Consider the following 9,997-nt stretch of genomic DNA (forward strand, 5'->3'; position numbering starts at 1 on the left):
TATGCAGCATGATTTTTTTTTCCAGTGTTCTCTCAATTTGTCGGAGCAGTGTGTATATAGTGTCATGCCACATATTATTTTGTGTTAAGTTTCACTGTGTACTTACCGATTTGAATATATGAGGTTTATCAGTTTTTATTCCTTTATAATATGACTCATCCCGCTTGGTTTCCTGATTCTTGTGGATCGCGTTTGACCACCTGGGTTGGCTGGCCTGATTTGTAGCACCTGTCTGAGCTGCTATCGATGCCAGCTGGGTTTGAATAACGCAGTGTGCTGGACCTTTTGATCTCCATCTGTTACATACACGCTCTCCTCTAACTTCTTTGATTAAACATTAAAATATTGGTTGAGGAAAGCATCGCAGCAAAACGGTCATGAAAGAAGCCCATGTTTAAAATTTGCTGTTAGCCACTGCATGCTAAAAATCATTGGTGCACTCAGACAAACTGGACTCGTACTGAGCTTGGAGCACTTCTCATCAATGGTCTATGTAGCAGAAAAGCAGGGACCCTTTGTTTGTGCTATACCACCACTTTACCTCAGGATAAAAAGTTCTGTTGTTACGTTCTTGCGCTTTCAGGTGTTTAGCGTAAGCTTGACCGTGTGTTTCCATGACAACGCTTGGCTCAGCAGCGGTGCATTACAGCAGAAAAAGGCCCTTAAATATGACAGTGATGAAAGAGATTTAGATAATCTGCTCCTCATCTGGGTCACAGCAGAGAGCTGCAGGGGTCCACTCAGCACAGACCCACAGCAATGCAACAAAGCTGCAAGTTAAAGTTTTGGTTTGTGTCGCAACAGCAAAACGGACAATTAACACAACAGACACTATAATGTTTCTATCATATGATATAGAAATATAATATAATAAAATATGTACAGAGGAGGTCAGGAGAGATGTAGAAGAGTGAAGTACTATAACCATCTGTGAAAACCAGTGAAAGCTTTGTCGTGGTTTCTGCATTTCAGCCATGTCTCAAAGCTGATGATCACTGATTGTGAACTAAGGCCATGCACACAGGCTGGTTAAAGCTCCATCATGTCATAGATGCACATGATCCAGAAACACTGCCTAAACAGTTTGTTTCAGACACAGGATGACCTGAAGGCCCATTTTGAACTATGAATTATTCAAAGTTACCCCTGGAATTGGAAAGCAAAAATATCAATCTGGAGATGAGGAGAACAACGTTCACTTTAACCATTCTGAGGGAAAACATCATCAGAATATTCCAGGTCCAGGTGATGAATAATTACACATAATGAAGACAGTGTGAAGTGCCTCAGTCACAGCACTTCACACAGACAGACAGAGGAGAGAGAGAGTTTACCCAGCATGTGTTGAAAAGGAGGGTAACGCTCCATCTGTTCTGGACATTAATCCTCTAAGTTCAGTGCAGACACACACACACAGTAAATACACTGTGGGCTTGTAACAGGTTTGACAATAACCCATGTAAGACACACTGCTCTGCTATAGATGTAACTAATTACTGTTCATTTAAATTCTGGGTGCTAGATTCCTTTGATGAATCATTTAAACTATGAAATGCTATGTACCATCATGCACATGTCTTATTATATATGAGCAACTCTCAGCGGCAAAGAGCTGCCAAAACTGTAGTTTGTTAAAACTCCCGATGCCATCAGTGATCATGTGATTTAAGTGCTGGATGCTTTGCCCTTTTTTCTTAGATTTTTATCTGTTTTTTCTTTAATCCCGGAACTCTTGACAGTATAAAATTTTAAAAATAACAATAATTTTGTTTGAATCATGTTTACCCGTGTAAGGAACTCTTCTTTCCATTTTCTCTTTACTCTTTTACACATCAAAAATGGCAGATTTTGACCACCATGAATAGAATAGAAATTTGACCCCGGAACATGTTATCAGTATAGGCTGGCTGGATAGCATCTTATAGTTACGTATTTTAAAATGTAACATTCAGCAGAACAACCCAAATAATTCAATCTGAGCTCAGAGAGATGATGGACACTGCTGGAAGACTGAGCTGGAGTCATGGTAGGCACTGGTTTGCTTGTGTTTCTGTCTCGCTCCTGTTTTCTTTCTCAGGCCTTGGCTGGGTTGGGCAGGTGGAGCTCTACCTTTGGGTGGAGTTGCCACCATCTCCTGCACACCAGCAGGAGATGGTGGCACACCTGTTGCTTATTTTCCTGTCTCCAAGTATTTAAGAACCAGCTCACACATCCAGTCTTTGCCCAATTGTCTGTTTTTCAGTGTGGTATTCAAACCCTTCCTTGTGACCTTCCTTGGCACCCCTCCTGGACCTTACCAACAACCCTCACGTGTAAGCCTGCACCTTCAGTCCTTACTTCTCCTGAACTCAGCCTTCTGGATCTAATACTGCTCTCCTCTCTCCCAGTGAACCTTCGTCTAACTGCATCTCCGGAAACTCAGGAATTCCGCTTTTGCCAGTGTCCTCTATCCTAGAGAAATTCCCCCATGGAAGTTATTCTGTGTTTTAAAATCAGTGCTTCTTGTAAACAATAAAGGTCTTGAGTTTGATCAGTTCAGCCTCTTTCTGGTTGTGCATTAGAGTCCACTATGCCTTTGGTGTTCATGCCTTGATAAGCGTCTGCCTTTAGTTTTCCAAACTGTTTAACTTAAAGCAGCAATCCTTGATGAATCTCTCTTGTCCTTCAGCTCTCTGCAGATTTACGTTTTACTTTAGTTGCTGTATTTAATCCTTTATTTGCTGCCTTTGAAACACTTCAGTCGCTCATCCTGTCCTCCTTCAACACATGCTTGAATCTTCTGAGGTCTTTCCCTTTTCCTCCTGCCTGGCAGCTTTATCTACATGATCCTTTTCCCATCGTATCCACTATCCCTCCTCTGCACATATCCAAACCATCTCAGCCCCAACTCTTCAACTTTGTCTCTAACCTGAGCTGTCCCGCAGATATACTCATTTCTAAGCCTGTCCATCCAAGTGACTCCCAAGAAAAATCTTACCATTTCATCTCTGCCCTCTCTATCTCCACCTTCTGTGTTTTTGTCAGCACCCTTGTGTTCCAAATCATTTGACTGATATCATTGATCGAAACTATAAACTTCATTTATTCAACACTCCTCCCAGAGCTTCGCACTGAACAGGTAGCAATGATTACTCTGACATTTTTCTACCTGTTATAACATAAAAATGTTTTCATTTTCGATACAAATTGTGCCAGGCCTGAAAAAATAAATAATAAATGAATCACTTACACTGCCTATAAACGTAAAATGTCACATGTCAAACATCTGGGAGATGTCAATAACAAAGAATGGGTAGTGCTCATTACATCCCTGTAAACTCATCTGCCCCGAGTTTCCTTGTTTTTCTGACACATTGTTTAAAACGTCATAATTTTACTTACTAGCCTTTTCCAAAAAAATAAATAAATAAATAAAATAAAAATGTAAAAATACATTAAAATAAGTACTGCCAGGCATGGGAGCCTTTAAAATCTAAATAAGAATGTTAAAGTGTATTTCATGTGTTCAGAGGTATGAATGGAAGCAACTGAGATACTGGGTTGGTATTCCTGCTACTGAAAGTCTGATTGTATGGGTCATGAACTCCAGGCAATGTTGGAAAAACCAGGTCGGTCCAAAAAAGAACTAGAAGCACGCTCTTCGGTTCAGGTCTGTCCACGCCATACCGCTGTGCAGTTACTGGACAGTTACTTGTTCTCGCCTGCGTCGATGTTGGGTAACGTGTAGAAATGTTCTGGGCTGCAGTCCACCTGTGAAAACAGCTTCCAGTATAAGTCTGAGGGGGCAGAGCCCTATAAAGCAATTTATTTTCTCACATTTAGAGTTCTAACAGTACCAGCTGATCACTTTATATTCACTGTTAGGTTTAACAGTCCTAAAATGCTGCAGCATATATGAAAGCAACGGTCTCCCATCCGTCTCCAATTCAATCTAAAAATGCTCCCAAAATAAATCCTCCATCAAGATCACCTCTGAAGTCTATTCAGCTAATCCCCTGTGCCGAGGGTGATCTGCCCAGCAGACTGACTGACAGAAAATACACAGCCATCATTTCATTTCACAACCAGGTCAAAGGTCAGCAGTCCAGACAGCAACCTGGAGCGATGTCAAAGTTTTTTTTTAACTGCTTATCTAACTCATCGTGGTGATGTATGGCAAAAAAATCGGGTTAATGTACTGTCTAATACAGCCGATAAGACAGCTTTATGATTAAGCCTGGAGACAAGCTACAGTTAATTGTGCCAACCCGTTGTGCACTATGCAGCACTTGCATTAAATACTTGTTTTATTGCTTTATATTAAGTGTTTATAACACAACCAAAAAAATAAGACTTTCCTCTAGTTTCTTGGCTGCTTCTAACAGCCTGTAGACTGTGTGCAGGTTGGGTTCAAGGCACAAGACTTTTATACTCGCTCCTGCCTCTGTGAACCTCATCTGCCATCTTATAGAATCACAGTTAGCAACACTAGCTCATATCAGCCAACAGACACCATTAATCACCAACATCAACAAACGAGCCGCTACCACAGATGAAACACAAACTTTACAAAAGGGGCAAAAAAACAGTCAGTTTAATCTAGTGAAGCACTTTTGCTCAAGTGGTAATGTGACCAGTAATGAGGCAGAACTGGTCACTACATCAGCACAGCATCTTCCTACTTTGATCCATGCATGGGTGCATGAGCACGCAACCAAGCAGCAGCAGGCTGGTAAAAGGTGACAACTACAACTATCTGGATGAAAAACAAAACATTCAATAGATCGATACTTTACATGCAAAATAAAAAAAGTAAATCCTAGAAATATTATTATTGTGTGTGAAATACATGCCTGATATTCTACATCAGAACTGCCAGTGAAAGTGAACTCTGCAGCTTCTCATTTCATTTTGTTGGTGCTGCCATCTGTGACGGCCTGCCAGAAAGTCTGACAGTATCGCGTTACCTCAGTTATTGCTCACTGAGTGTCACTGGTACAAAGTCCTGCCTCTTTAGCTCTGCATGTCACAGCGGCTGAGGTGGATTTGCAGGGGTTTAGGTGCATTTGTAGCCAGGTGACGTGGCCCTGTTTGTCCAGGCCTATGGCGGTTTGGTGGAGAATGTGGGTCAGGCTTGGAAAGGTGACCGTGGCCAGCGAGCCATGCTGGCCCACAGATGGTGATGCGGAGGGAGCGTGTGAGGAAGCTGTAGCCGTGCAGGACTGCAGCTGCAGGGAGCTGCTGCTCTCTAACTGCCTCACAGATTCATGATAATGAGCTTCAACGGCAGCAAAACAGACAACACAAAACCACAAACATGTTGGGTAGATAAACACACTGCAAGAGCTTTGCATGTCACAAACAGTACATAAGAGAAAAGCAAAGTTGCTACAATTTTAATGAGCTTGAAAATCAATATTTGGTACGACCAGCTTTATTCTTCAACAGCCTGAACTCTCTTAGGCAGCTTTCTTATATATTTCCTTAAGTAGTCTTCAGGAATTGTTCTCTGAAGGGTGTTCAAAGCTCTTTGGATGTTGGCTGCCTTTTTTCAGGCTCTCTTGAGGTCCAGACCCTGCGGAGGCCAATCCATGGCTTAAAGTATTCCAGTGTGTTTTTCTATCCAGGTGTTTTTATTGCGCTGGCAGTGTTTGGAATAATTGTCACAATAAAAAATGAAGCCACTGTCAATCAGACACTTTCCAGATTGTGTTGGTCGATCAAAATCTGTGTTCTCCATAAATTCTGGAAAGATCTCAGACACCACTGACTGAAACGCGGCCCCAAACCAAACAAAGCCTCCAGCATGTTTTACACATGTAGACAATCAGTCTTGCAGTTCTCTCCTGACCTCCTCTGCACATATCAACAATAATTTAAACCAGAAAGTCAAAATCAGAAAAAAAATCAGGGGATAGAAGTCTACCATAGTGGAGATTATTCGTATGATGAAAACTATAGAAATGTACTGGAAACCCTCGATTCATCCATATTGTCCTGCTCACCTGGGTTGCAGGGGCAACAATCAATGCAGAAATTCCCAAACCTTTTCAAGCTGCTGAAAAGTCAGCTGAAAGGCAGAGTCCTGGTTCTGCCCTGGATATGTCTGAAACTTCTCACCTAGGACCCACCCAATTAGCATCCTAGTTAGATGTCTGAACCTTCTCCAATCACTTCTTCCAAAGTAGTTCTATTATGAGCTCCTCAACCTCTCTCCAAGAGTGAGACCAGGCATTTTCCAAAGAAGGTTATTTCCGCTCCTTGCTCATTTTTCCAGTTGGCTCCCACAGGTCCCACACATAGAGGAGAGCAGGGACATGTAGTCAAAAATGTGCAATGCAATGTATTTCTTATTTTAACAAAAGAAAAACTTTATAAACCACACAAAAAACCTAAACAGCTTAGAACCTAATAGCAAAGTAACTGTTTTTTTGGCCAAACTGGATGCTGTACTCCAGTTTGTGTGACCCATGTTGAACAGCTGAGTTAAAATAAGCTTTTGGGTTTCCTAAATCTGAGTTTTTAGAAGTGTTACATCACTTTTAACTGTCACACCTGCAAAAATCAAAGACAGCGGAGAGCAGATTTCAGGGAGTCCTGAGGGAAAACAGCCTGCTGAAACACAGTTATTCTCTCGGGACCTCCATGAAAGCGCAGTGCACTCTGGGAGTTGACTATCAGAAGCTGGAATAAGCCCATTCAGGACTATTTTCTACAAGCTACATGCTTACTATATTCTATATGCGTTCATATTAACATGTCAGTCATGTTGCCATAACTGCGAATGACATTCAACTTTCCCATCCATGGGTTTCTAACGATATCTACAGTCTTACAATAATGCAGGCCTTTAAAAAAACATTTTTAACCCTCTGCAGAGGTTATGAGACGTAAACACTGTGCACTTACGTCTCAGGTGGGATCTTCATCTGAGCCTCAGCTGTGATCAAAAGGCAAAAAATTCCCATTAGCCTCAAGAGGATCCTCATTCCCAAAACATTAATGCTGTCCATCCTGTATCCCTGAAGTCCGGACATGGAGCTCCTTTAAAGAGACTTTAAAGGAAGATTCTCAAACTGGGAGAAGCTCTGAATGTTCAAGAAGATGATAAAGAGTTTGTAGGAAACGGTTTCCTCATGTTGGCTAAAGACAGGAAACGGTGACATTTATAGTTACAGACTTTTGACCCTGAACTCTTTCCATCACGTCTGAATAAACTGGTCCTGCTGCCAGCATCTTCTCTGTTTGCTTCAGCCTCTCATCTTCATCAGAGCAACTTCTAAAAGATCCAGAGAGACTCAAAATCATTGCACACCCAGACAAAGAGTTAAAAATCCATCCTACTGTCCACAGGAAAGACTACTGTAGCAAGTTCCTCCAGGTTACTCCTTATGGAACCAGGAACAGTGAGTGGGTTCATTTCACCACCTTGCAGATATTAAAGAAAACATAAAGCTGGTTGTGTGCAGTAGACACTGCGGCCACTTGCCTTCCCTGTCGCCCAATTTGTGGTGTAATCCACTTGGATTAAAAACTCCTCTTCCTCGTGGAAGAGAGCGTCACAGAGAGAGAGAGAGAGAGAGAGAGAGAGAGAGAGAGAGAGAGAGAGAGAGAGAGAGATGAGTGGGGAGGAGGGATTGGATGCAGGCTCTGTTTTATCAGAGAGGATTAGAGCAATTTCTGGAGACAGACTCCCCAGCAACCAATCACAGCTGCTGTAGAGAGAAAAAAAGAAGAAGAAAAAAAAGCACAGGCTCAGTTTGGCTGCTCAAAGAGAGAAAGGGAGAGAGAGAGCAGCTAACAAGACATAATGCCCCAACACACACACACTCAGATAATCAGCTGATTGACAAAAAACCCCACACTCAAGCATTCACATAAATTACATTTTATTGACACTCTTTAAAGTCATGAAGCTAAACCAGACACACACAAAGAGACACACAGTCCAAGGTTTCACTCTACTATCTGATCCAGATCCACCAAGACTTTAAACCTTCAGTAAGCTGATAAAAACCCACTTAGAGGTAAAGCTGCTGACCAATTACGGCTCACCATTATCTCACCATCGTCATCCCAACCCATCAACAACATTATCTCCACAACTGGAAAAGGCAAAAAGAGGTGCAAATGTTACACTGAAAACAGGGGGGAAAGAATCACGAGAGTGATTATGACTTGCGTCTCTCATGCAGTCGTTTATTGCAGTGAAAATGAACAGAAATGTTTCACATTCTGTACTGCTTAATGTCACATGGTGGAAGGAAAAGCTAAATAATAAACCAAAATAATAAAGTGCTTACTATACATATACCTGAGCAGGTTTTCCGACAAAATGGCTGACAATAGCGGCGTTTTTAGCTCCTGACGTTAACCAGGCGAGAAATTTGGGTGTAGTGATGGATGCAGACCTAAACTTAGAAAAACACATTAAGACAATAACAAAATCAGCTTACTATCACCTCAAGAATATATCAAGGATAAAAGATCTGACGTCTCAACGGGACCTGGAAAAACTAGTCCATGCATTCATCTTTAGTAGGCTTGATTACTGTAACAGCATCTTTACAGGTCTACCTAAAAAATCAGTCAGACAACTACAGCCCATTCAGAGCTCTGCTGCTCGAGTCCTCACTAAGACCAAAAAAGTGGACCACATCAGTCCAGCTCTGAGGTCTTTACACTGGCTGCCTGTCCGTCAGAGGATAGACTTCAAAGTTCTGATGCTGGTCTATAAAGCTCTGAATGGTTTAGGACCAAAATACATCAGTGACCTCCTGACCCAGTATGAACCTTCCAGATCCCTCAGGTCATCTGGATCCGGTCTTTTATCAGTTCCCAGAGTCAGAACCAGACACGGAGAAGCTGCATTCAGCTTTTATGCTCCTTATATCTGGAACAAACTCCCAGAAAGCCTCAGATCAGCTGAAACACTCAGTTTATTTAAATCCAGGTTGAACACTCACCTGTTCTCAGCTGCATTTGAATAAAGCACCAAATCCACACTTTTAAGCTTAAACACTTAAACTCCCAGAGAGCAGCCATTTGGCTTTTCTACCTATAAAACCCGGAGAGCAGCCAAATGGCTGGTAGGCTTTTAGCTAAGCTTTAGCTTCAGCCAAGTGGAAGCTAAATTGGCTAGTCATTCATATGTATATTAGGTTGTTACCTGGGAATTCTGGAGGGAGGGGAGTGGGGGTGTGTGATTGAGGGGGTGGGGGAGCTGCTAAAAGCTGTGCACTTCCTTTTGTGTTTCATCTTGATGCATTCTCAATCATCCAGGGAAATAAATCTCCAAAAGTCACCAACTTGGAGTGTTTCAGTTTGCCATCTTAGGGAGAAATCAACACACATGGGTGTAGGTCCTTTGTTGCTGAGATTTATTGATAAAAACAGTACAAAAAACCAACCATTTGCACACATATTTACAAATAATAATAAAAAGTGAGTGAGTACATTTCAACATTTTCAGCAATCACTCACAATCCTGGCACTGCCATGGTATCTGTAGTCTGCATTTACACAGTATAAAACTCGGGCTCAAAACTGCCACGTCTATGTGCACAAAACTGTAATATAATGCTTCTAAAGCTTACAAAACAATGAATGGCTACCTCTTAAATACCTTAACACAATACAAATTGAAAATGTATCAACTTTTAATCGCTTCTACCTTAAAACGGGGAAAAGAATCATGAGAGTGATTATAACTTGCGTCTCTCATGCAGTCGTTTATTGCAGTGAGGCGAACGCGCGAAAGCCCCCTAGTGGAGAATAGAGACACTACTAATCGATCCCAGAAAAGGCTTACTAGGCGATCAGTGATGTATAGATTACAGTTCTCTTAAATAACATGAAAGCAATTAATATAACATGAAAAATAATAACCTCTTAACCTTTTTCTTACCATATTTACATTATCTTTGTCCTTATATCAACTGATATGAATTTGTATTAACTGAACCCTTTTATATTCAGTAATCCTTCAACCTATCACACAAAATTCGTAGAAAGCTGA

General features: G+C 41.5%; 1 protein-coding gene across 4 annotated transcripts in view; it reads right to left on the reverse strand.

The window, feature by feature from the left end:
- Positions 1-7,527, reverse strand: part of LOC120743339 (voltage-dependent calcium channel subunit alpha-2/delta-4-like) — an 80,549-nt gene extending 73,022 nt beyond the window's left edge. Inside the window, exon 1 of one of the 4 annotated variants that reach the window (XM_040046948.1) lies at positions 6,889-7,527. In XM_040046948.1, coding sequence (XP_039902882.1) covers positions 6,889-7,016 — 128 coding nt within the window. In that variant the 5' untranslated portion in view covers positions 7,017-7,527. Of the gene's footprint in view, positions 1-106 lie in introns of all 4 variants that reach the window. The other 3 variants (XM_040046947.1, XM_040046945.1, XM_040046950.1) reach the window with 3 other exon arrangements.
- Positions 7,528-9,997: the final 2,470 nt, after the last annotated feature.

Source organism: Simochromis diagramma, unplaced genomic scaffold (genome assembly GCF_900408965.1).
Source record: "Simochromis diagramma unplaced genomic scaffold, fSimDia1.1 OVJJ01000106.1, whole genome shotgun sequence".
Classification (NCBI taxonomy): Eukaryota; Metazoa; Chordata; class Actinopteri; order Cichliformes; family Cichlidae; genus Simochromis; species Simochromis diagramma.